The 27,829-nt window shown below is 45.5% G+C and overlaps 1 protein-coding gene across 1 annotated transcript; it reads left to right on the top strand.

Moving 5' to 3' along the window:
- LOC309550541 (piggyBac transposable element-derived protein 4-like) lies at positions 1-27,784 on the top strand (the record flags this gene model as incomplete). The annotated part of the gene is given in 4 exon segments (XM_082250896.1): positions 1-108; positions 112-126; positions 130-817; positions 27,582-27,784. Coding segments are annotated over 4 exon segments (1,014 nt in total).
- Positions 27,785-27,829: the final 45 nt, after the last annotated feature.

Genomic DNA, 27,829 nt, shown 5'->3' with positions numbered 1-27,829 from the left:
ATGTCCACGGTGTCCAAAAAGCGCTCTTTTAGCTCAAAAGCACCTTTAGACGAACTGGAAAACAGCGACAGTGAATCGGAATCATTTGAAGAACTGAGCGATAGTCATTAGTGTGAAAATTCGTCATAAGGTACTGAAAGGGACGACAGTGACGATTCTGTGATTGAGCTCAGCGATGTGCGAACTTGGTGCTCTATTGACTGCGATACAGATCAGGCAACGCCCCCAAGATTCCCATGTACTGGAGCACCTGGTATGAAAGTTGACATTGACCATGACAACCCCTTGGCATACCTAAAATTATTTCTGACCGATGAGGTTATTGAAAAAATAGTTACTGAGACAAACCGGTACAAAGAGCACAATTTGGCTATGCATCAGAAGTTTGCAGGATGCAGAAAGTGGGAACCAGTGACCAAAGATGACATCTGGAAATTTCTGGGCCTAATAATTCTTCAGGGAGTGGTGGGGAAACCCCTGCAGAAGTGGTATTGGACAACCAATACATTACTTGCCACTCCATTCTTTGGTACGGTCATGTCAGAGTACAGATTTCCCCTCATAATGAAATATCTCCACTTCGAAAACAATGAAGAATTTGATGAAACTACTCATCCTGCACCAAAACTAAAGAAAATTTGGGAAGTATATCAAATGATTCTACAGAATTTCCAACGGAGCTATGTGCCAGAAAGAGACATCAGCATAGATGAAAGTCTAATGGCCTACAAGGGAAGGCTTAGCTGGGTGCAATACATTGCATCAAAGAGGGCGCGATTTGGTGTAAAATCCTACATGCTATGTGAATCGTCAACTGGTTACATTTGGAATTCAGTGATATACACTGGAAAGAAACAAAATGTGATCAAAAATACAGCAATAATGGAATGGCAACATCTTCTGTGCTTTCACTAAAAAATATAAAACAACACATTTCCATGCAAAACAATGTACTGCTTTGAGATCAAACATTCTGACATAATCAGACCGCCAGGGAGGTTAAAGTGATTGTAAAGGCAGAAAGTTTTTTATCTTAATGCATTCTATGCATTAAGATAAAAAACCTTCTGTGTGTAGCAGCCTTCCCCAGCCCCCCTAATACTTACCTGAGCTCATCTCTATCCAGCGATGTTGCATGAGAGATTAAGCAGCCCGGGACTCTCCCTCCTCATTGGCTGAGACAGCAGCACGGCGCCATTGACTGCCACTGCTGTTATTTAAAGCCAGTGACCCAATGGGCAGAGAAAGGGGGCATGGCTGGGCCACGGCTCCGTGTTTGAATAAACAAAGGGAGTTGCAGCTCGGCTCGGGTGCCCCCATAGAAAGTTGCTTGCTGTGGGGGCACTCAACAGGAGGGAGGGGCCAGGAGCATATGGGCTGCTCTGTGCAAAACCACTGCACAAAACAGGTAAGTATAACATGTTTTTTATTTTTAACAAAAAAAAAAAAAAAGAGACTTTAGTATCACAGTTGGTAAGATACTGAAGAGTCTAACCCCTTGGAGCGTAAGCCTTTTTCTGACATACTGTATGTTGCTTACAAGTTAAAATAAATATTTTGCTAGAAAAGTACTTACTTAGAACCCCAAACATTATATACATTTTTCAGCAGAGACCCTAGAAAATAAAATGGTGATCATTGCAATATTTTATGTCACACAGTATTTGCGCAGCGGTCTTTCACATGCCCTTTTTTGGGAGAAACACTTTCACGAAATAAAAAAAAATAAAAAAAAACAGTAAAGTTAGTCCAATTTTTATATATAATGTGAAAGATGATATTATGCCTAATAAATAGATACCAAACATGTCATGCTTCAAAATTGCACACACTCATGGAATGGCAACAAACTACAGTACTTAAAATTCTCCATAGGCAACGCTTTAAAAATTGTAATGGTTACCTGTTTAGAGTAACAGAGGAGGTCTTGTGCTAGAATTATTGCTCTCCCTCTAACAGTCGCAGCGATACCTCACATGTGGTTTAAACACCGTTCACATATGCGGGCGCGACTTGCATATGCGTTCGCTTCTGCGCGTGAGCATGGAGGCACGGGGAGCTTACATTTTTTTTTTCTTAATTTTTTTTATTTTAACACTGTCCATATAAAAACAACATTTTTGATCACTTTTATTGCTGTCAGAAGGAATGTAAACATCCCTTGTGACAGTATTAGGCAGTGACAGGTACACTTTATGGAGGTATTTACCAAATTTGAGGGTATGTACATCCAAATCAGAGGAAGGGTTTAGGAATTTACAGCTCTTAAGATTAGTCATCCCCCCTTTTTCAAGGGACCAAAAGTAAATGGACAATTATATCAAAAGCTGTTTCATGGCCAGGTGTGGGCTACTCCTTCGTTATTTCCTCATCAATTAAGCAGGTGAAAGGTCTGGAGATGATTCTAAGGCTGGCCATACATGATACAATTTTCTTTCAGTTTTCTGTCAGATTTTCTTGAAATTTACCTTCAAGTATGTAGTACGAAGGCCTGCCTATTTGGATACTAGTGAATGTGTTGTTTAGCTTTGACCTCACATTATGTGGTTTGTGGTAGATCTGGCAGAAAATTGTACAACAAAAGTTGAACATGTATGGCCAGCCTACGTGTGGTATTTGCAAGTGAAATAAGCCATTGTAAGGCTTCAAAAACGAAACAAATCCATCAGAGAGATAGCAGCAACATTAGGAGTGGCCCAATCAACAGTTTGGTATATTCTGAGGAAAGAAGAACGCACTGGTGAGCTCAGCAACATAAAAAGGCCTGGACGTCCACAGAAGACAACATTGGTGGATGATCGCAAGATCCTCTCTATGGTAAAGAAAAACCTATTCACAACTTCCGGACAAGTGAAGGACACTCTCTAGGAGGTGGTCGTATCATTGTCAAAGTCTATAATCAAGAGAAGACTTCGCTGGAGAAAATACAGAGGGTTCACCGCAAGGTGCAAACCATTCATAAGCCTGAAGAATAGAAAAGCCAGATTAGACTTTGCCAAAAAAACATCTAAAAAAGCCAGACATATTCTGGAAAAGCATTCTTTGGACGGATGAAACTAAGATTATTCTGTACCAAATTGACGGGAAGAAAAAAATGTGGAGACGACTTGGAACAGCTCATTCTCCAAAGCACATAACGTCATCTGTAAAACATAGTGGGGGCAGTGTAATGGCATGGGCATGCATGGCTTCCAGTGGCACTAGGTCATTGGTGTTTGTTGATGATGTGGCAGAAGACAGAAGCAGCCGGATAAATTCTGCAGTGTTTAGAGATATACTATCAGCCCAGATTCAGCCAAATGCAACAAAGTAGATTGGACAGCGCTTCACAGTACAGATGAACAATGATCCAAAACACACTGCAAAAGCAACCCAGGAGCTTTTGAAGGAAACAAAGTGGAATATTCTGCAATGATTGAGTCAATCACCTGATTTCAACCCAATTGAGCATGCATTTCACTTGCTGAAGGCAAAACTAAAGGCAAAAAGACCCACAAACAAAGAACAACTGAAGACAGCTGCAGTTAGAGCCTGACAAAGTTCAGAAAGGAGGAAACCCATTCTTTGGTAATGTCCCTGGGTTCCAGACTTCAGGCAGTCATTGCCAGTAAAGGATTCTCAATAAAATATTAAAAAAGAACATTTTATTTATAATTATATTAATTTTTCTAATTACATTTGAGCCCCTAAAAATGGAGGGACTGTGTGTAAAAATGGTTGCAGTTCCTAAAATTTGCACTTGATATTTATGTTCAACCCCTTGAATTAAAGCCTGAAATTCTGCACTTCAAATTCATTTGGATTTTTTCATTTTAATTTTTATTCTATACAGTGCCAAAAGTATGAAAATTGTGCCTGTGTCCAAATATATATGGACCAAACTGTATATATACTCTGAGAGCAACACCGTGTTACTGTCAGAATAAACATATCAGGCTGCAGCTGAATGGCGTTCCTGCAAAACAAACAACGGTGAACAATAAAACACAGTAAGAACAGAACATTAAGGTGTGAGTAAGCTCCCATGTTTGATGTTTACCTATGGGTAAGCCTATAATAATGGTTATAGTAAAGTATAGTTACAGTAAATACCTCCTAAACATGCACCGTTTAGGAGACATTTACTTTAGATACTTTAGATAGTGACATCACCGGCGCATGCACTCTGAAGGAATGGCATATTCAGACTGTTCCTTCAAAGCTGTCCCATAAACAGTGACTCCCACACGCATAAACTTATCGCTGGCTCGCAGAGGCGTAACTAGAACCTTCAGGGCCCCGATGCAAGAAACCATGAAGGGCCCCCCAGACCCCTGGCCGGGGCCCTTCCCTTCAAGCCCGGGGCTCTTCCCACTAATCCTGGGGCTCTTTAATCTCATTGCATGGCCTTTTATTATGGTCCCGCATCAGGATCCTTTCACAAGTTCTGCAGTGGGCCCCCTTCCTGCAATCTTGGGGCCTCCCCACAGTGGTGAAATGCCAGGGCCCTGTCGCAAGTGTGACCTTTGAGATCCTAGAAGTTCACCCACTGGTTTGCTACCGGGCCCCCTGGAGCATGGGGCCCGGTAGCGATTGCAACCCCTGCAACCCCTGTAGTTACGCCCCTGCTGGCTCGGCCATTCATACTGCCGAAGCCCGCAAAACCGGAAAGAAGACTGGGTGAAAATGGAAGCACCTTCAGTGGTGACAGCACGCCGCTAGGGGGATTTGTTTTGAGGTAAGTCTGTCATAACATGCTAGGATGTGATGCATCCTAGCACATTATGACTTAAACTTTTTTTTTGATGCGGTTTATTACCACTTTACCTCAATAAAATGACAACTATTTTTGTGATTTTTTTTTATGTTTTTATTTTTTTACTTATTTAACATTTTTTGGAACTTGACTAAACTATAAACTTTCCAGGCTAGGGAAAGGCTCTCTCAAAATGCGATAGCCAGTTTCTTGACTAGCTAACATCTTTCGAGACCCTGTGTGAATTTATACCCTAGACTGTGCCGTGCTGTACCCTATACTAATACTCCAGTAGTGTGTGGTCTGCTAGACACTACATCTTTTTTGGAGTGACTTTTGGGTTAGGGTACCGGGAATGGCATTCGGAAAATGTCTCTCATGCAGCCAGCTCCCTGCATCTGTATTGGGAGTTTGGGGCACAGCACCATCTGGATGAAATTTTAGGAAGGATCCACTTCTTCCTGATGCTTTGTAAAGTACAAAAGCGTTGAAGGAGCCCATTGAAATAATTATACAGACACTTTCTTGTACCAGCATCTGGTTTTATGGGAAACTAAGTATGGATTCATCATCTGGTCGTTGAAGTCCACCCCTCCCATGTAAAGGTTGTAGTAGTGGACACAGAGGGGTTTCTCAACAACACCAGTCGCCGTTGCAGTTTGGACTGTCGTATCTGCATCCTGTTTGTCCTTCCACTTCACAGTAAGAAATTCATTATTGCTCAATCAGGCTTTCTCCCCCAGTCTAAGTCAGGTATTTACAAGCCTTTTGGGGTAAAGCCCCGGCGATAAGGTTGCAGGGTGCCACATGAGCCAATTGAAAATTCAAAAAAGTGTCTAAAAAGTCCCAGAAGGGCCTGGTATGGGGGGGGGGGCGTTATTTTTCTCTTAATTTTTCATTGCCGGTAATTCTTTTTACATTCAGCTGTCATCAGGGAACACCGCTGACAGCTGACTCATCGGCTGATAAGGACGTGGCGGCTGTCTGCTGGTATAAATTAGGAGGGAACCCCATACCATTTTCTTTCCAACAAGCAGATTTTTCTAAACACTTTATTTGTCTTTGTACATGTTCCCCCAGGGTAATGCTCAGCACCCCCATGTCATTTGTTTTACTGTTAGTTTAGAGAACAGCCATAAGGCAGCCTGTAATTTAAAGCGGAACTCCACCCAAAAGAGGAAGTTCTGCTTTAAGGACTCGTCCCCCACTCCTCTTGCACGATTGTCACTTTTGAGGAGCAGAGGGGAAGCAGGTAGTTGATTTTGACAGGTACCTGCTCCTACTTCCTTTACGAGCGCCTTTCTCCCTCCCCTTAAAATCTTCTGGGACACTGACAGTTCCCAGAAGACTGCATCCACCATTCACGCACGCGCAGTGGGAACCCAGCTGTGCACCGCTGGAGCATTGGACAGGTGAGTGGCTGTTTTTTAAAAGTCAGCAGCTACACTTTTTGTTGCCGCTGACTTTTATTTTTTTGATAGGTGGTTGGAACTGTACTTTAATCATTTTAACCACATTTGATGTGTATGCGGGAATCCCTCCCGCTGTGCTATTGTATGCTATCCCCACCAGCAGATTGCAATGATCAGTGCTGCTGGCTATAGCTACCAATTGGCAACTTTGGCTCTGAGGAAGAGGGTTCTCCCTTGAAACGCATAAGCCAGGTTATTGTGTACGCCATCCAGCAGTAGTATTCTGGAGGCAATTGGTTCCTTTTTCCTACATGCTTGTATACATCTTATGTTTGTGAGTATAATGTATGCTACCTATTTGGATTTTAATAAACTTTTTTAGTAGTAATGCACAAGGTCAGTGCGCCCTTCTCTTGTTGTTGTCTTTCAGTGTTTTTGGATACCGTTGGTCCTGAGGGGGCAGCAAGACTGCCTTATCTGTGCTAAAAAGACCATTCAGACCATTCACCTTCCTGCATACCACTTGAGCGCAGGAGAGATACTGTTTTAGGTACTAGAGACAGCTGGGTGCTTCAGCTTAACACAGCAACACAAGTAAGACATGTGGAAGATAATGGAGCTTTTAAGGAGGGAGGGAGAAGATGAGGAGAAGGGGGTTGCATGCAGAAGTCAGAGCTGAAGAGGGATGAAAGTCAGATGAGGATAGGGGATGCAGGGGTAAGTAGCCGTGTGCACCCCTGAACTCTGCAGTCTGAATGCAGTGCACCCCTAAACTCTGTACTATGTACATAATGCACACTCGAACTTTGCACTTAGCTCACTCCTGAAATCTGTACCCTATGTGTAAACACCCCCCCCCCCTCCAGACTCCTGGTATTTATTGCCTCTTTAAGAGGTTATAGTGTTAGTGAAATTTGACCACACCCACTATTTGATGCAGTTTGGAGGGTGTGTGGGGAGGGGAGGAGGGGAGTTTTGGGGGTCGTTGTTGGGTTCCTGCACTTTTTTCCTGAGAAAAAAAGCCCCGGTACATATATATATATATGTATATATATCTTTATATATATATATATATATATTTCCTGGCCCTACCTCACGTTAGCACACATAGGTGAACGCCTCCTCTGGAGGCCCACAGGACCACGTCTTCCTAGCTACGTAAATAAAAGACAGAAATGATACAAATAAAGAAGGCGCTGTTAAGTGATGGCTAATGTAGATACAGTTGTGCTCATAAGTTTACATACCCTGGCAGAATTTATGATTTCTTGGCCATTTTTCAGAGAATATGAATGATAACACAAAAACTTTTCTTTCACTCATGGGTAGTATTTGGCTGAAGCCATTTATTATCATTCAACTGTGTTACTCTTTTTAAATCATAATGACAACAGAAACTACACAAATGACCCTGATCAAAAGTTTACATACCCCAGTTCTTAATACCGTGTATTGCCCCCTTTAACATCAATGACAGCTTGAAGTCTTTTGTGGTATTTGTGGATGAGGCTCTTTATCTTCTCAGATGGTAAAGCTGTCCATTCATCCTGGCAAAAAGCCTCCAGTTCCTGTAAATTCTTGGGCTGGCTTGCATGAAGTGCACGTTTGAGATTTCCCCAGAGTGGTTCAACGATATTGAGGTCAGGCGACTGAGATGGCTACTCCAGAACCTTCACTTTATTCTGCTGTAGCCAATAACAGGTTGACTTGGCCTTGTGTTTAGGATCATTGTCATGTTGGCATGTCCAAGTATGACCCATGCGCAGCTTCCAGGCTGACGAATCCAAATTTTCCTCCAGTATTTTTTTATAACATACTACATTCATCTTGCCATCAATTCTGACCAAATTTACTGTGCCTTTGTAGCTCACACAGACCCAAAACATCAGCGATCCACCTCCGTGTTTCATGGTAGGAATGGTGTACCTTTCATCATGGGCCTTGTTGACTCTTCTCCAAATGTAGCATTTATGGTTGTGGCCTCCTCAATCCAAATGACTTTGTGCCAGAAGGTTTGAGGCTTGTCTCCGTGCTGTTTGGCGTATTGTAAGCAGGATAATTTGTGGCATTTGCATAGTAATGGCTTTCTTCTGGCGACTCGACCATGCAGCCCATCTTTCTTAAAGTGCTTCCTTATTGTGCATCTTTAAACAGCCACACCACATGTTTTCAAAGAGTCCTGTATTTCACCTGAAGTTATTTCTGGGTTTTTCCGGGCTGTTGTGGCTGAAATTTTAGTTGGTCTACCTGACCATGGTGTGGTTTCATAGAACCCCTCATTTTCCACTTCTTGATTAGAGTTTGAACACTACTGATTGTCATTCTCAATTCCTTAGATATCTTTTTATATCCCTTTCCCGTTTTATACAGTTCAACTACCTTTTCCCGCAGATCCTTTGACAATTCTTTTGCTTTACCCATTACTCAAATTGCAGAAACGTCAGTGCAGCACTGGATGAAAGATGCAAGGTCTGTCAGGAGTCCAGAAACTCATTGACCTTTTATACACACACACTAATTACAAGCAAAGAGATCACAGGTGAGGATGGTTACCTTTAATAGCCATTCTAACCACTTTGTGTTAACTTGTGTGTATGTTATCAGGCCAAAATCACCAGGGTATGTAAACTTTTGATCAGGGTCATTTGGGTAGGTTCTGTTGTCATTATGATTTAAAAAGAGTAAACACAGTTGATTGATAATAAATGGCTTCAGCCAAACACTAACCATGAGTGAAAGAAAAATTTTGTGTTAACATTCTTATTCTCGGAAAAATGTCCAAGAAATCATAAATTCTGCCAGGGTATGTAAACTTATGAGCACAACTGTATAATGGAAAATAACATACAAATGTGCCAATAGTGTGAACACAACAATACACTATTGCTATATAACCAGGAGAAAATAAATGTGAAGCATTCACAGTCCATATACAAAGAAGTCTGCTTAAGTTAAATAAATTAGTGCTCAATAAATGCCGTCACCCACACCATGCCTTCTTATTTTGATTTAAGTGGTCCACCTCGTGATAAGACTCATAAATCTGATCACCAGAAGCCCCAGGGACTAGTGTTGAGCGAACACGGACTGTATTATTGGGGTCCGTACCGGATAATTGGATTTTTCCTACCCGGACACGGACCCGAAAATTCGTGTTCGGTAATTTTATTTCCTGTTTTGTATGTAATGGCACGCTTTTAATGGCGGGCTTTCAACAGCCAATCAACACGCATTTAACTGGTGTGCCTTAAGCCATCCCAGCCATGCCTACAAATGTATTAGTAGCTGTGAATGGCCATCTGAAGCATGTGACCCATGTCTTTATATGTTCGAGAGACACAGCGCGGTGCGTCATTCTGCTGTAGTGTAGGGAGAGAGCACACATCATACGTGCTGGCTGCTGCTGATTAGGGACAGACAGTAAAAAATTGTGCCCGAAAAGAATGCAGGGACAGGTCGGAGTGTAGGCAGGGAAAGATATTTGAGCATTTTAGGGACAGGCTGGAGAGATTAGGCAGGGACAGAACAATCGTCCGTTAGCGATCTACATCGATTTTGCTGTGTGGGGGGTGGTGCAGTGAACAATCTTTTTGCCCTCACTTGAGCCCACTGAGGAGGAGGAGGAGGGAGAAAAAATATATTTTTATCAGTCTGTTGTGTGCAGCGTTCAGCTATATTTTACTACAGATTGCTGTTCTAATCTGCTATTTAAAAATTACAAAGTTAAAGGGGAATTTTTTTTTCCCCTTCATAGCCTGCTGCTGAGCTGACCATGACATAAAACATAAGACACTGCTGTGTTCACATGTGCTATTGAGTGATTTTCAATTTTATATACTTTTTTCTATTCCACTATTCAATATACACCCTTTTGGGTTAAAAAAAAAATAAATTGTGGCATAGTCTGTACTAATCTGCTATTTAAAAATTACAAAGTTAAAGGGGAATTTTTTTTTTCCCTTCATAGCCTGCTGCTGAGCTGACCGTGGCATAAAACATAAGACACATAAGACACTGCTGTGTTCACATGTGCTATTGAAAAATCACCAATTTTATATATTTTTTTCTATTCCGCTATTCAATCTACACCCTTTTGGGGTAAAAAAATTTAAATTGCGGCATAGTCTGTATCGGTACGTGTGAGATACACCTTCCAAATTTTTGGGGCGCATCTTCCACCGCCGAGGATTGCAGGGTGCTTCAGTTTGCCTCCTGTTCCGAACTCCTCCTACTCCTCATCCTGCCTTTAGGGTACAAAAAATTGTAATCGGGGCCTAGTCTGGGTTTGTACGTGTGAGATACACCTTTTTATATCATATTTTCTATTCCGCTTTTCAATCTACACCCTTTGGGGTAAAAAGAATTAAATTGCGGCATAGTCTGTATCAGTACGTGTGAAATACACCTTCCAAATTTTTGGGGCGCATCTTCCACCGCCGAGGATTGCAGGGTGCTTCAGTTTGCCTCCTGTTCCGAACTCCTCCTACTCCTTATCCTGCCTTTAGGGTACAAAAAATTGTAATCGAGGCCTAGTCTGGTTTTGTACGTGTGAGATACACCTTTTTATATCATATTTTCTATTCCGCTATTCAATCTACACCCTTTTGGGGTAAAAAGAATTAAATTGCGGCATAGTCTGTATCGGTACATGTGAGATACACCTTCCAAATTTTTGGGGCGCATCTTCCACCGCCGAGGATTGCAGGGTGCTTCAGTTTGCCTCCTGTTCCAAACTCCTCCTAATCCTCTTCCTCATCCTCCCTTTAGGGTACAAAAAATTGTAATCGGGGCCTAGTCTGTGTTTGTACGTGTGAGATACACCATTTTATAAATTTTTTCTATTCCGCTATTCAATATACACCCTTTTGGAGTGTAAAAAATTAAATTACGGCATAGTCTGTATCGGTACGTGTGAGATACACCTTTTAAATTAGTTTGGCACATCTCCTTCCACCGCCGAGGATTGCAGGGCGCTTCAGTTTGCCTCCTGTTCCGAACTCCTCCTACTCCTCTTCCTCATCCTCCCTTTAGGGTACAAAAAATTGTAATCGGGGCCTAGTCTGTGTTTGTACGTGTGAGATACACCGTTTTATATCCTTTTTTCTATTCCGCTATTCAATATACACCCTTTTGGGGTAAAAAAAAGTAAATTGCGGCATACTTTGCATATCTGACTGTGAGATACACCCGTTGTATTTGTATACTGTTTTTCTATTCCGCTATTTAATAAACACCCTTTTGGGGTAAAAAAAATTAAATTGCGGCATAGTTTGCATATTTGACTGTGAGATACACCCGTGCGATACAGTTGTTGTTTTGTTCCGCTATTCAATAAACACCTTTCTAGGGCAAGATCATAAATTACAGAAATATGAGGAGACGTCAAATAGGGGCCGTGGCCTGGGTCGTGGTGCTGCTGGTAGAGCTCCTGTTGCAAGGAGAGGACGTGGTCGATCTGTGCCAGCTACACGCACAAGTGAAACACCTTCCTCAAGTGTGAGTAGGCGACAGAACCTGCAGCAGTATTTGGTAGGACATCATGCGCCTCTACAAGTGTTGAGGCCAGAACAAGTAGAGGCGATAGTAGATTGGTTTGCTGCTGACAGTGCCTCCAGTTCCTTCACATTGTCTCTCACCCAGTCAACTGCAGAAAGGTCAGAGTTGGCACCTGCAGCCGATGTCCAACCGTCTTTCACCTCACCCCCTTGCAAATCAGGCAAGCAGTCTGAGCTGGTAAACGAATGGCGTTAAGCGACAAAAGTACCTGCGCTTATTGGATAAAGTGCAAACGTGATATATAAATAATTAATATTTGCTAGTGAGTAAGTGAATTATTTGTATTAGAATCAATAAATATGTAAACTGTGCACAATATAATGGTGTGAACCAATAATCTAGGGAGCTGCAACTCAATCGTAAAAACGTGTAATAGGTGTATGATACACACAAGGTGTACTAAGCTGCGCTCACCTTTAAACGTGCAAATATGTGGTATAATAAAATTATTAGATAAAGTGCATAGTGACACATCATCAACTAATTGAATAATTAGAAATAAATAAATAAATAATTAATTAAATAAATAATTAATTAATTGAATAGAGTGCATCAATAAAGTGCATCAAAAAGTTCAAAGTGATAAGTCCCAATAAGCGGATAGATGAATAGAGATATATCTCCAAGGAATAAAAAATCTTCACATGGTAAATCCTTGAACCCTTCACCACATAGGCACCAATGTGTGAGTGTGCTTACCAGAAAGCACAGACCCCTTAATTACAGGGGGTAAGTGCAGGCAGGATCAATCAACGCGACCAGAGTCAGAATATGTAAGACCAAGCCCTCTGAAGTGGTCCACTTCACAACCTCCTGTACACCACAGGACAGAACATGACCCTTGAAAACGACGGCCATACGAGCCGACGAAACCGGTCGGGAACATTGGGGTACAATCACCCTGCTATCACTGCCATTTTGAGACCGTCTGGAGAGGACCAGAGAACGCGGAAGCGGTACCGTCCTGTGTCCAATCTTGGATCTCAAGTCCTATATGCCTGTTTTTTATTACCCTGATGTAAGTGTGTCCACCTTATTTTACATTAAACTGTCAAAACGTACTTCACTATCCTGGTCATTCCTTTTGTTTTCATACTGCTGAGGAGCATAAGGAGGAGGAGTGAGGAGTTCTGTGGTGTACAGGAGGTTGTGAAGTGGACCACTTCAGAGGGCTTGGTCTTACATACTCTGACTCTGGTCGCGTTGATTGATCCTGCCTGCACTGACCCCCTGTAATTAAGGGGTCTGTGCTTTCTGGTAAGCACACTCACACATTGGTGCCTATATGGTGAAGGGTTCAAGGATTTACCATGTGAATTTTTTATTCCTTGGAGATATATCTCTATTCATCTATCCGCTTATTGGGACTTATCACTTTGAACTTTTTGATGCACTTTATTGATGCACTCTATTCAATTAATTAATTATTTATTTAATTAATTATTTATTTATTAATTCTAATTATTCAATTAGTTGATGATTTGCCACTATGCACTTTATCTAATAATTTTATTATACCACATATTTGCACGTTTAAAGGTGAGCGCAGCTTAGTACACCTTGTGTGTATCATACACCTAAGCAGTCTGAGCCCCAAGTCATGCAGCAGTCTCTTCTTCTTTTTGATGACTCTGTCAGCAGGGTTTCCCAGGGCCATCCACCTGGCCCTGCCCCAGAAGTGGAAGAGATTGAGTGCAGCGATGCCCAACCACTTATTTCTCAAGATGAGTACATGGAAGGACCATCGCAGCACGTCTCTGATGATGACGAAATGCAGGTGCCAACTGCTGCGGCACTCAGAATTGTGCAGACCGACAAGGAGGGCAGGGGTGAAGACTGGGTGGAAGATGATGTGGAGGACGATGAGGTCCTCGACCCCACATGGAATGAAGGTCATGCAGGTGACCTGAGTAGTTTGGAGGAAGAGGCGGTGGTCGCACAGAGCCACCAGCAAAGCAGAAGAGGGAGCAGGGTGCAGAAGCGGAGCGGCCGTGCCCTAGACACTACGCCTGCTACTGCCCAACGCAGAAAGGGACCGAGCGCACCAAAGCCAGCTCAAAGGGTTCTCTAGCGTGGAAGTTCTTCAGAAAATGTGCTGATGACAGGACACGAGTGGTTTGCACCCTGTGCAATCAGAGCCTGAAGCGAGGCATAAACCTTCTCAACTAGAGCACAACCTGCATGATCAGGCATCTAAGTGCAAAGCACGAGCTGCAGTGGAGTAGACACCTTCAAAACCAAGAAAGGTCTCTGGCCCCTCCTGCTTCCTCTTCTGCTGCAGTCTCGGCCTCTTCATCCACCTCTGTAGTGATACCGGCACCTGCCACCCCGCAAACAGACGATCTGTCAGCAACACCACCACCTGGGTCACCAACCATCTCCACAATGTCCCGTGGAAGCGTTCAGCTTTCCATCTCCCAAACACTTCAGAGGAAGAGGAAGTACCCCCCTACCCACCCGCGATCCCTGGCCCTGAATGCCAGCATTTCAAAATTCTTGGCCTTTGAAATGCTGTCATTCAGTCTGGTGGAGACGCACAGTTTTAAAAGCCTTATGTCGGTGGCTGTCCCACAGTACGTTGTGCCCAGCCGCCACTACTTTTCCAGGCAAGCCATCCCTTCCCTGCACAACCAAGTGGGGGAAAAAATCAGGTGTGCACTGCGCAACGCCATCTGTGGCAAGGTCCACCTAACTACCGATACGTAGACCAGTAAGCACGATCAGGGGCGTTATATCTCCCTAACGGCACACTGGGTAAATGCAGTGGGGGATGGGCCTGAGGTGGATAGCAATTTGGCGCATGTCCTTCCACCACCGAGGATTGCAGGGCGCTTCAGTTTACCTCCTGTTCCTAACTCCTCCTACTCCGCTTCCTCATTCTCTACCGCCTCCTCATCCGGTCAGCATAACACCTTCACCACCAACTTCAGCACAGCCAGGGGTAAACGACAGCAGGCAGTTTTAAAACTTGCCTGTTTGGGGGAAAAACCACACACCGCGCAGGAGTTGTGGAGGAGCATGGAACAGCAGACCGATGAGTGGTTGCTGCCAGCGAGCCTCAAGCCCGGCCTGATGGTGTGCGATAACGGGCGAAATCTCATAGCAGCTTTGGGCCTAGCCGGTTTGACGCACATCCCTTGTCTGGCGCATGTGCTGAATTTGGTGGTGCAGAGGTTCCTTAAAAATGACCCCGATATGTCAGAGCTGCTGCAGAAAGTGCGGGCCGTCTGTGCGCACTTTCGGCGTTCTCACCCTGCTGCTGCTCGCCTGTCATCGCTGCAGCGTAACTTCGGCCTTCCCGCTCACCACCTCATATGTGACGTGCCCACAAGGTGGAACTCCACCTTGCACATGCTGGAAAGACTGTGCGAGCAGCAGCAGGCCATAGTGGAGTTTCAGCTGCAGCACGCACGCGTGAGTCGCTCTGCGGAACAGCACCACTTCACCACCAATAACTGGGCCTCCATGCGAGACCTGTGTGCCTTGTTGCGCTGTTTTGAGTACTCCACCAACATGGCCAGTGCCGATGACGCCGTTGTCAGCTTAACTATCCCACTTCTATGCCTCCTTGAAAAAACGATTCGGGCGATGATGGAACAGGAGGAGGAGGAGGAGGAGGAGGAGGAAGAGGGATAATTTCCAAGGCTTTCAGGGCAGTCATTCACAAGTGGCTCCGAGGGTGGGTTCCTGCACCCACAAATGCCAGGTACACAATTGTCCAGCAGGGGCACAGTTTTGGAGGATGAGGAGGAGGAGATGGAACCATGTTCACAGCAGGGTGGCACCCAGGCCAGCTCATGGCCATCACTGGTGCGTGGCTGGGGGGATACAGAGGACACAGACGATACACCTCACACAGAGGACAGCCTTTCGTTGCCTCTGGGCAGCCTGGCACACATGAGCGATTACATGCTGCAGTGTCTCCACAACGACCGCCGAGTTGCCCACATTCTAACTTGTGCTGATTACTGGGTGGCCACCCTGCTGGATCCCCGTTACAAGGACATCGTACCGTCCTTAATTCACTCACTGGAGCGTGATCGCAAGATGCGCGAGTACAAGCGCACACTGGTAGACGCGATGCTGCTGGCATTCCCACCTGACAGCGGGGCCACAGTGGAAGCACAAGGCCAAGGCAGAGGAGGAGGAAGAGGTCGCCAACGCAACCAGGGCACCGTCAGCACCTCAGAAGGTGCCGAAATGTGGAAAAGCTTTGTCAGCACGCCACAACAAACAGCAGCACCAGCAGCTGATATAGAACGTCTTAGCAGGAGGCAGCATTTCACCAACATGGTGGAGCAGTATGTGTGCACACGCCTACATGTAGTGAATGACGGGTCTGCCCCCTTCAACTTCTGGGTCTCCAAATTGGGCACATGGCCTGAGCTTGTCCTTTACGCCTTGGAGGTGCTGGCGTGCCCTGCAGCCAGTGTATTATCTGAACGTGTATTTAGCACGGCTGGGGGGCGTTATCACAGACAAGCGCAGCCGCCTGTCCAGAGACAATGTGGACAAGCTCACGTTCATTAAAATGAACCAGGCATGGATCCCACAGGACTTTTCCGTACCTTGTGCAGAATAGAGATGGATACTGACCTTACCCAGCCATTGTTATATTTTTGATCTTTCTCACTCTTTTGGGGTGTACCCTAATTTAAAATGACTGAAAAAAAGCAGTGTTGGCTACCTTGACCCCCTCCACCGCCGCTTCCACCTACACTGACACATCCACCGCCACCTCAACCTCCCTCCTACTCCATATGGGCCTCGCCCTTCACAGATGAAGAAAATTGTTTTATATATTTTTTTTTTTGTTGTTTTAAGTTATTTCCCTATCCACATTTGTTTGCAGAGCACTTGTCATGCCCTTAACTACATTTTGCTGCCATTTGCAGCACTCTAGCCCTTTCCATTGGTGTTTTAGAGCCATTTTAGTGCCTGAAAGTTCGGGTCCCCATTGACTTCAATGGGGTTCGGTGTCCGGGTAAAGTTCGGAAAAAGTCCGGGACACGGACCCGGACTTTTTTTTCAAGTTCGGCCGAACCCGCCGAACACGGACATCCAGGTGTCCGCTCAACCCTACCAGGGACCATACAGCCTTATCAGCAATAAGAACACCTGGATAGGTCTGCACCTCTCTATACCCTCCCGGATGGCCGATGTTGATTATATGGAGGTAAAACGGAGACACCCAAAATAGTGCAACACTGTTTTATTAAATAATAAAATGCCACACACACACACATTAATAGTTAGGCTTACATAGAATATGTCCTGAACAGCACCTGCTCAAATCGTATATCAATTGCATCCTCTTTCCTCAACCATGTAATGGGCTTACCCCTTTCTAAACGCTCCGAGAAGCTGGCTGGGGTGCGTTCCACGGAGTCGACGAAAGTGGCGTCACTGGTTAGTAAGGAAGTGTAGACAGGCAGACATCAATGCATTTCGCCGTATGACGTCTTCAGGAAATCAGGGATTATTTTTGTTTTTAGTGTTTTTCATTTAAAGGGGCAGCAATTAAGAGAACCAACTATATGGATGAGGTGCCCTTCATGGATTATTTCATAATTAAAAGACAGCCCCCTCCCCCACTGAAGTGTTATTTTTTGGTCATGTTCCAGGCCACCTGTGTATTTCAGTTGGTAAGTACTTTGGTTGCCGCAAGTATATACCCCAGCCGAACCTACTCCTTCATGTTCAGCCTCTCATGGAGTTGGAAGACTAAAACTAGGTGCCCTTTGTGCTGGGCCATGGGCAAATGATGCTTAGATAGCATGAATTTTCTACAGGTGTGGTATTACTAACCTCTGCAATGTCACCATTGGGGGTTTTCCTGTCTTGTATAGGCAGCGTGGGGCACTGCTCTCCTGGCTTTGTCCTCAGTCTGAGAGTGAAGGTGGATGATGTTGTGCAGTAAAGATTTGTTGCTGTTTGCTTCCCTGCCATGCTGTGTTCCTGTGGGTTAGACAGTCTGGTTTTTGTCTCGGATTCTGTTTCTCCTTTCTGCCTCTGGAAGGACTGCCTGGGCCCACCTTCTGTCTGCCTCTGGAAGGACTGCCTGGGCTCATCTTTTGTCTGCCTCTGGAAGGATTGCCTGGGCTCACCTTCTGTCTGCCTCTGGAAGGATTGCCTGGGCTCACCTTCTGTCTGCCTCTGGAAGGACTGCCTGGGCTTACCTTCTGTCTGCCTCTGGAATTACTGCCTGGGCTCACCTTCTGTCTGCCTCTGGAAGGACTGCCTGGGCTCACCTTCTGTCCGCCTCTGGAAGGACTGCCTGGGCTCACCTTCTGTCCGCCTTTGGAAGGACTGCCTGGGCTCACCTTCTTTCTGCCTCTGGAAGGACTGCCTGGGCTCACCTTCTGTCTGCCACTGGAAGGACTGCCTGGGCTCACCTTCTGTCTGCCACTGGAAGGACTGCCTGGGCTCACCTTCTGTCTGCCTCTGGAAGGACTGCCTGGGCTCACCTTCTGCCTGCCTCTGGAAGGACTGCCTGGGCTCACCTTCTGCCTGCCTCTGGAAGGACTGCCTGGGCTCACCTTCTGCCTGCCTCTGGAAGGACTGCCTGGGCTCACCTTCTGTCTGCCACTGGAAGGACTGCCTGGGCTCGCCTTCTGTCTGCCTCTGGAAGGACTGCCTGGGCTCACCTTCTGCCTGCCTCTGGAAGGACTGCCTGGGCTCACCTTCTGTCTGCCTCTGGAAGGACTGCCTGGGCTCACCTTCTGTCTACCTCTGGAAGGACTGCCTGGGCACATCTTCTCTCTGACTCTGGAAGGACTGCCTGGGCCCACCTTCTGTCTGCCTCTGGAAGGACTGCCTAAGCTCACCTTCTGTCTGCCTCTGGAAGGACTGCCTGGGCTCACCTTCTGTCCGCCTTTGGAAGGACTGCCTGGGCTCACCTTCTTTCTGCTTCTGGAAGGACTGCCTTGGCTCACCTTCTGTCTGCCACTGGAAGGACTGCCTGGGCTCACCTTCTGTCTGCCACTGGAAGGACTGCCTGGGCTCACCTTCTGTCTGCCACTGGAAGGACTGCCTGGGCTCACCTTCTGCCTGCCTCTGGAAGGACTGCCTGGGCTCACCTTCTGCCTGCCTCTGGAAGGACTGCCTGGGCTCACCTTCTGCCTGCCTCTGGAAGGACTGCCTGGGCTCACCTTCTGCCTGCCTCTGGAAGGACTGCCTGGGCTCACCTTCTGTCTGCCACTGGAAGGACTGCCTGGGCTCACCTTCTGTCTGCCTCTGGAAGGACTGCCTGGGCTCACCTTCTGCCTGCCTCTGGAAGGACTGCCTGGGCTCACCTTCTGTCTGCCTCTGGAAGGACTGCCTGGGCTCACCTTCTGTCTACCTCTGGAAGGACTGCCTGGGCACATCTTCTCTCTGACTCTGGAAGGACTGCCTGGGCCCACCTTCTGTCTGCCTCTGGAAGGACTGCCTAAGCTCACCTTCTGTCTGCCTCTGGAAGGACTGCCTGGGCTCACCTTCTGTCTGATTCTGGAAGGACTGCCTGGGCCCACCTTCTGTCTGCCTCTGGAAGGACTGCCTAAGCTCACCTTCTGTCTGCCTCTGGAAGGACTGCCTGGGCTCACCTTCTGTCTGATTCTGGAAGGACTGCCTGGGCTTGCCTTCTGTCTGCCTCTGGAAGGGCTGCCTCAACTTACCTTCGGTCTGGCTCTGGAAGGGCTGCCTGAACTGACCTGCTGCTGCTTTTGAAGTGAATGAAAGCAGATGGGTCTTAAAGGGATAGGGTACCTGTTTTTTTCTTGATGAGAGAATTATGATTTTTTTTTCCATATTTTTTTGCATGAGCTCACCACACCTGTCAGTGAAAAAGAAGACGACTAGAAAAAGGTAGGAGGGGGCAGCTTGGGACATATTTTTAAAAGAGTGTTCAAGGAATGTAAAGTATGGTGTTTTGCATTATTTTGGGAACAGAAGCCCTAAACGCAAACACTCCAGAAAATGTAAGACCCGCCACTGGTCATCTCCTGACCAGGACAATCTGCATTCCTCGGCTTCCCACACAGCAGCTCACGTGCATGGATTGCCTCAAATGACAATGGATAAGTAAGCGGATGCACAAACTTCAAAGTCTAGAGGCTGTAGCGAAAAGCATGCAGCAAATATCCATGCCACAGACAAGACGCAGGCCCAACCATCACAAAAAGCATGCAGATATTTCCAAATGTGAAAAAAAAGGGCTTTCTTTTCCTATAATGACAGAGAGTTAATGAGAGAGATCTGATAAGAAGACCAATTTACATTAAAGGTCTCTAAACTTTATCCAATGAAGGTGGCTGATGCATGTTTAAGCAACGCACTTCCAGGAGTGGATAGGGCTTGGTAGTGTCTGGTGTGCAAGTGTCTTTGTCTTTTAATACCTTTAGGGATCCTATGGATTGAAAAGCGGATTTGGTTCACACCAGATGCAGTCCAATGCGTTTTTATCCTTAGTCAAAAATGCATGAACAGTGTTTACATGGATTCCAATGGCCTACATCACACCAGTGCAGTGTGTTCCAGTACAGTCAACTAAAAGAAAACATGTTGCATTTTTGTTTGCATGGAACGCATCTGTAACATGGCATAACACATTGAAAAAGCACGTAAACACTTCAAAAATGTGCATGCAGAAAGGCCCCTTCAACTCAGAAATTGTGGTGAACTGGCCCGCAGACTTGCAGAAAACATAAAACTGTGGCATATTTTTTGCCTGTTGACTAGCAACAGCATTAACTGTGATGTTTAAAGCATTAAGAAATGGGCGTCAATTCAAGTTGAACCTGCAGGAGTGGGCATGGTTCTGGAGGTCTTGAACCTGGCTACTGACTTTTGGACGAGGGTTCAATAGACCGAGTTTTAGGGTTGGCGCATTAAGTCGCAGTGATGAGAGCTTTGTGGTTGTGCCACTGGAGGGTGGATAAAGCTTCCACGCAAGCCCTTTGTAACACTCTCCATAACAGAAGGGTTGTTGTTTGGAAAAACGCTGGACGAAGCGAGTGACAGAAGAAATGTCCAGATTGTGGCCACAGTCTACTAAGAAGAAGAAGCTGTCTTTTTGCTTATGTCGGTTGATCTTCAGAAGGGTTCAGGAGGCCAAACCTTTTAGGCCAGGCTGAAATTTACCAGATCACAATGAAGGGAGCTCAAACATCCTTTTTACATGGTATCAAATCCAGAGCAGACTGCTAGACATCTGGAAAGTCTTTTGAAGGTGGGCCCAACCAGTGTCTTCCAATGGGAGCCAGGATAGCCTCCTTTTTGGAGGGTTTGGGTGACAAACATCAAAGAGAGTTAGCTGGGAGTACAATCACCAAATGCTTTCATTCATAAACAACAGATCTCAAGAAGAAATAATTACTGCAAGATTACGTATAAGAATTATACTGCAACAAGTCCATAGTGCTGTTGCCACCAAAAGAACAAATCTGGGGGTTTCTCCCCATTCTTTCTAGTACCCAAGGGATCAGGAGCTTTCCCGACTGTCTCGGTTTGAAGAAATCGAATGGGTACATACACAACAAAAGGTTTAAGCCGGAGTCCGTACAAACAGTCATGGCGATAGTTCAGCATGAGGACCGGTTAGAGTCAATCGACCTGGCTGACATAAACTTCCATGTACCAATCGGTGTGTAACACCCAGAGACATCTGAGGTTTGCAGTGACCGGCTGTCACTTCAAGTTCAGATGTTTGCCATTTTTAGAATTGGCACAGCACCAAGAAACTTTTTGAACATTTTGTTGGCAGTAGTGACAGTAATTTGTCTTTGGGGATAAGGCTCTACCACTACTTGGACAATGTTTTGATTGTCGCAGGTGTAAGCCGGGAGCTGGCAAAGCATCACAACCTTGCCCTAGAAATCCTTTTCCAAGTTCAGTCGACTAGTGAACAAACAGGAAAAGCAGTTAACCCCTTCTTAACCACTTACCGCCCGCCCGCCGTCATATGACGGCGGGACGGTGCGGCTATTATCCTGGGCGGACGTCATATGACGTCCGCCCATTCAAGCACGGCAGGCGCGCGATCGCGGGCGCGCCGCCGTGCAATGCCGGTGTCGGCGTGTCCCCGGGACACAGCCGGTCACCGGCAGGGGGGAAACAGCCAATAGGCATGGCTGTTTCCCACGTGATCGGCTGTGTTCCAATGACACAGCCGATCACAATGAAGGCGCCCGGGAGATGACCGCGCATGCGCGATCGGGAGCGTGCAGCGCGGTCATGTCGGTGGCACTGTGTTCCGTAGGAACACAGCTGTCACCGGCGGTAGTAAACAGTCACTGACAGTGACTGTTTACTATGTGATCGGCTGTGAATCCATTCACAGCCGATCACAAAATGTAAACACAGAGCAGTAACTGACTGTTACTAGCTCTTCTCCCCTCATATAGTTTCCAGTATGAGGGGAGAAGAGCTAGAAATAGTGAGTTACTGCTCTGTGTACCTGCAAAAGTAAAAATCACACTAAAATCACACTAATAAAGGTCCCCACACAGTCCTCAGCCCCCCCCAATGTCACCTGTCACCCAACAGTCACCTCATCAGTGCCCAGAAATTGACACCCATAACGTTCACATGTGAGCGCAGCGATCGCGGGCAGAATCACCACGATTCTGCACGCGATCCGGAAATCATTGCAAATTGCGGGACGCCTGTGCGTTGCCCGTTTTTTGCAATAGCACCCCAAACGCTGTGCGATGTTGCCGCCATTTCAGCCTGCCAAATCGCAGTAACATCGCGCAAACATCGCATGACGCCCAAAAAAGGTACAAGAGCTTCTTTGGGGCGTCATGCATTGTTTGCTTGATGTTACCTCGATTTGGCAGGTGGAAATCGCAGCAACATCGCACAGCGTTTGGGGTGCTATTGCAAATCACGGGCAACGCACAGGCGTCCCGCCATTTGCAATGATTTCTGGATCACGGGCAGAATCGCAGTGATTCTGCCCGCGATCGCTACGCTCACATGTGAACGTAGCCTAAAGTTCACCGGTCACCAGAGACTGCCATCAGTACCGCCGTGCACCATCGCCCATCACCTGTCACCCATCAGTGACCATCGCCCGTCACCTGTCACCCCATCAATCACCGTCACCTGTCACCCCATCAGTCATCGCCACCTGTCACCCCATCAGTCACCGTCATCTGTCACCCTATCAATCATCGTCACTTGACACCCCATCAGTGATCGTCACTTGTCACCCCATCAATCATCGTCACATGTCACCCGGTCAGTGATTGTCATCTGTCACCCCATCAATCATCGTCACTTGTCACCTCATCAATCATCGTCACCTGTCACCTCATCAATCATCATCACCTGTCACCCCATCAGTCATCATCACCTGTCACCCCATCAGTCATCGTCACCTTTCACCCCATCAGTCATCGTCACCTTTCACCCCATCAGTCATCGTCACCTGTCACCCCATCAGTCATCGTCACCTGTCACCCCATCAGTCATCGTCACCTGTTTGCCATATACATGCAATCACTTACTGACCGCCTAACGACTATATGCGTCGGCCATTAAAAGCTAAATACTGGGGTTATGGCAGAAGATAGCCCCCATAACCCAGGTATTTTTTGAAACGGCGGGCGGTCGGCTTTCAGATAAGGGTGGTCCCAGTGGCGGATTCGCCACTGGTGAGGGCAAGATGGCCCTCACTCAACTCTATGGTCTTGGAGGACCGGAGCTACGTCAAAAGACGTTGCCTAGCAACCGGTTTAAAGGGCCGCTTTTTTTTTTTGCTTTTTTTTTCTCCTCTTTCAACAATTTTTTTTTTTTTTTTCTTTTTTAGTGTAGTTGTGAGGTGTGAGGTCTTTTTGACCCCAGATCTCACAATAAAGAGGACCTGTCATGCCTATTTCTATTGCAAGGGATGTTTACATTTTTTTTAAACTGTGTAAAAATAAGAAAATAATAAATAAAATAAATAGGAAAAAAAAAAAAAAAAATTAAAGCGCCCTGTCCCCGTTAGCTCGCGCGCAGAAGCAAACGCATACGCAAGTCCCGCCCACATATGTAAACGGTGTTCAAACCATACATGTGAGGTATCGCCGCGATCGTTAGAGCGAGAGCAATAATTTGAGCCCTAGACCTCCTCTGTAACTCTAAGCTAGTAACCTGCAGAAATTTTTAAAATGTTGCCTATGGGGATTTTTAAGTACCAATGTTTGGCGCCATTCTGTGAGCATGCGCAATTTTGAAGCATGACAAGTTGGGTATCTAATTACTCGGCGTAACATTATCTTTCACATTATGGAAAAAAAATTTCTAAATTTACTGTTTTCTTATTTTTTAGATCAGAAAAGTGATTTTTTTTCAAAAAAATCGCATTTGGAAGACTGCTGCGCAAATATGGTGTGATAAAAAATATTGCAACGATCTCCATTTTATTCTCTAGGGTCTCTGCTAAAAAAAAATACATAATGTTTGGGGGTTCCAAGTAGTTTTCTAGCAAAAAAAATGATTTTAGCTTGTAAACACCAAGTGTCAAAAATAGGCCCAGTCTTAAAGTGGATAAATGGACAACTTTGTGTAAAGCGCTACTTGGATGTTAGGCCTATGTATGTGGCCAAGCTGTGAAAAAGTGTTACACATGTGGTATCGCCATACTCAGGAGGAATAGCAGAATGTATTTTGGGGTGCAATTTTTGCTATATACATGCTATGTGTTAGAAATATTGCATAAATGGACAGCTTTGTGTAAAAAAAAATGTGTTTTCATTTTCTTTCCACATTTTCCAAAAACTTGTGGAAAAAAATGACATATTCAAAAGACTCATTATGCCTCAAAAATTATACGTTGGGCTGTTTGCTTTCCAAAATGGGGTCATTTTATGGGGGTTTCCATTGTCCTGGTGCTCCAGGGCCTTCAAAAGTACGATAGGTTGTCAGGAAATTATATGTGTAATTTGTGCTCCTAGAATGCCGGACGGTGCTGGTTGGATGTTAGGCCTCTGTATGTGGCCAGGCTGTGAAAAAGTCTCACACATGTGGTATCGCCATACTCAGAAGGAGTAGTAGAATGTGTTTTGGGGTGTAGTTGCAAGTATACATGTACTGTGTGAGAGAAATAACCTGTTAATACGGCAATTTGTAAAAAAAAAAAAAAAAAAAAAAATCTTCATTTTGCAAAGCATTGTGGGAAAAAATTACAACTTCAAAAAACTCACCATGCCCCTTATTAAATACCTTGGAATGTCTACTTTCCAAAAAGGGGTCATTTGGGGGGTATTTGTACTTTCCTGACTTTTTAGTGTCTCAAGAAATGAGATAGGCCTTCAGTACATCAGGTGTGATCAATTTTCAATGATTCCCACCATAGCTTGTGGACTCTATAACTTTCACAAAGACCAAATAATATACACTTACTTGGGTTATTTTTACCAAAGATAAGTAGCAGTATAAATTTTGGCCAAAATTTGTGAAGAAAAATTACTAATTTGCAAAATTTTATGACAGAAACAAAGAAAAATGCGTTTTTTCACAATATTTTCAGTCTTTTTTTATTTATAGCACAAAAAATAAAAAACCCAGTAGTGATTAAATACCATCAAAAGAAAGCTCTATTTGTGTGAAAAAAAAGGACACAATTTTTGAATGGGTACAGTGTTGCATGACTGAGTAATTCTCAGTCAAAGTGTGAGAGCGCTGAAAGCTGAAAATCGGTCTGGGCAGGAAGGGGGTGAAAGTGCACTGTAGGTAAGTGGTTAATCTATGAAGGATCTTGGAGAAGTTTTTCATGCCCGAATAAGTCAAGTGGTTTTCCAAAACTGAAAAATTAGCAAATTGAAAATCTGGGTACGAAGAGTCATGGAGAAAGCATTTATGTCAGTGGGGGATTGCATTGTCCCCATTGGGCAATTTTTACAGCGGCCGTTCCAGTGCTGCCTTGGACCAGGTTGCACATGGGTCTTTTCAATTTGCCTTCCTCAGTCAATGGGATGTGCTGCCTATGGATCAGAAGGGTTTTGTGTCTGCACAAATTAGCAAGAACTGGAGTTTTGGACACCAGTGTGCCTCTTTTTTGGCATGCCTCTCAGCCCAGGAGATGGAATAATTCTGACATCGGATGCCAGTCTGAGGAGACAAATGCAAGGCCATTGGAGCCTAACGTAATGCAGATGATCTAACTGTCTTAAATGTAAGGACGTTTTTTCTAGCATTGCAAGTCTTTCAGGATCTTCCTTCAAGGGGCCCGAGTGAAGTTGATGATTGACAACAAGGCAGCAGTAGCCTACATTGTCCACCAAGGGGGTACCAAGTGTTTGTCTTTTTCTGTTCCTTTTCGTAACATAAACTTATCGCTGGGCGGAGAGGCGCCTTCAGGCAGTAAACGGAAGTCTACCTCCTGGGAAAGCAGGATCCACTAAGGGATCAGTTAGCCAAATTATTTTCCAACAATACGTACCTCAACTAGTATTGGCTCTATGGGGCATTCCAGTGGTAGTTCTCATAGAGAGTCCACTGAACACACAGCTTCAGGTATTTGTAACAAGGTACAAAGGTGAAGTGATAGAAGATGGGTTCACAGTGCCATGGGTTTTTTCTGTTGGTATTTGTCTTCCTCCAGTGTCCTTAAAGCGGAGTTCCACCCAAAAATGGAACTTCTGTATTAAGGCCTCCTGACCCTCTGACATGCCACATTTTTTTTTTGGGGGGGGGGGGGCGGGTACCTAGTTATGACAGGTACCTGCTCCCAGGGAAGTTCTCCTCTCCCCTTCTCTCCCTGCAATCTTCTGGGACACATCACAGAAGTTTGACCGTCCACTCAGGACACACAGCGCGACTTGTGCACCCAGCTGTGATGCCGCAAGCTGTCACAGCCGGGTGCCCACACTAGAGATGCTGGCGCTGCGGGGAGAGGAGGGAGAGACCCGAGGCTCCCGCCGGCCGCATCACTGGGCCGTGGGACAGGTGAGTATGTATATTAAAAGTCAGCAGCTACACTTTTTGTAGCTGCTGACTTTTAATAAACACAAAAACGGGTGGAACTCTGCTTTAAAGCGGTAGTATCCCGCTTTTTGACACTTTTACCTACAGGTAAGCCTATAATAAGGCTTACCTGTAGGTACAAATAATATCTCCAAAACCGGCATGGTTTAGGAGATATTTACAGTGCATGCAGCCGCTCGCGCGAGCGGCGCATGCGCTCTGAAGGTCCGGGGGGACCTTCAATTAGTTTGCCGGGAGCTTGCCGGAAAATCACTCCCGCACGCATGCGCGGGAGTGACGTCAACGCGGGTCCGGCCAATCATCGCGCCGGAGCCGTCTCTTCTGGCCAATCACCGCGCCGGAGCCGCCGAACCCGGAAGAGACAGCGAGGGATCATGGCAGCGCCCGCAGCGATGTCCGGGGGACCGTGTCTGGGCTTCGTTCTAAGGTAAGTTACACATAATGGGCTAGTATGCGATGCATACTAGCTCGTTATGCCTTTGTCTTGCAGGTTTTTATTTTTTATTGTTTAGGGTTTACAACCGCTTTAATTATGAAGATTCTTCTGAAGATTTGGACAGAACACATTAATGCTGTACAGGTGCTTTCCACCTGCCGAGGAGGCCTTCGTTTTCGTTGCTCCCCCAGATGTCATCCACACTACCAATCCCATTTTCAATCTAGTACAGGTCTCTGCCTCTATCCTCCTTTTCAAGCTGCAGATGGATGGAAGAGCCATTGAACAAATGCTTCATGCAGGCCGTAATCCATATACACCCACCAAGGAAATCCTTGTACCCTTCATGGGACTTAGCCTTGGCTCTGAAAGCACTAGTACAGGCTCCTAGTGATAAAACTAGTTCCTCTGACAGCAGTTGCTTCAGACAGAAGGATGTTGGAAATTGCAGCACTTTCGTGCAAAGATCCTTTTTGTGTCTTTTCACCAGAAATTGTGATACTATGTCCCTCTCCAAGAGGTATCCATTTTCCAGGAAAATCTGGGGGCAGTCCCTCCAAGCATTCACATGGAGTCACTGAGTACACAGCAGGAAGACTTCAGGTCCTTACACAAGTTACTAACCATGTACATGGAAAGGTCAAAGACGTGAGGAAAGTGGACAATCTTCTAATTTCGCCATCAGGTTCTTGAGTCATCACCTATTGGTTTACCAGGGTGATTAGATTGGCATGCAGG

Source organism: Pelophylax lessonae (genome assembly GCF_965119305.1).
Source record: "Pelophylax lessonae genome assembly, chromosome: 3".
Classification (NCBI taxonomy): domain Eukaryota; kingdom Metazoa; phylum Chordata; class Amphibia; order Anura; family Ranidae; genus Pelophylax; species Pelophylax lessonae.
This window is presented reverse-complemented; position numbering and strand designations above follow the sequence as displayed.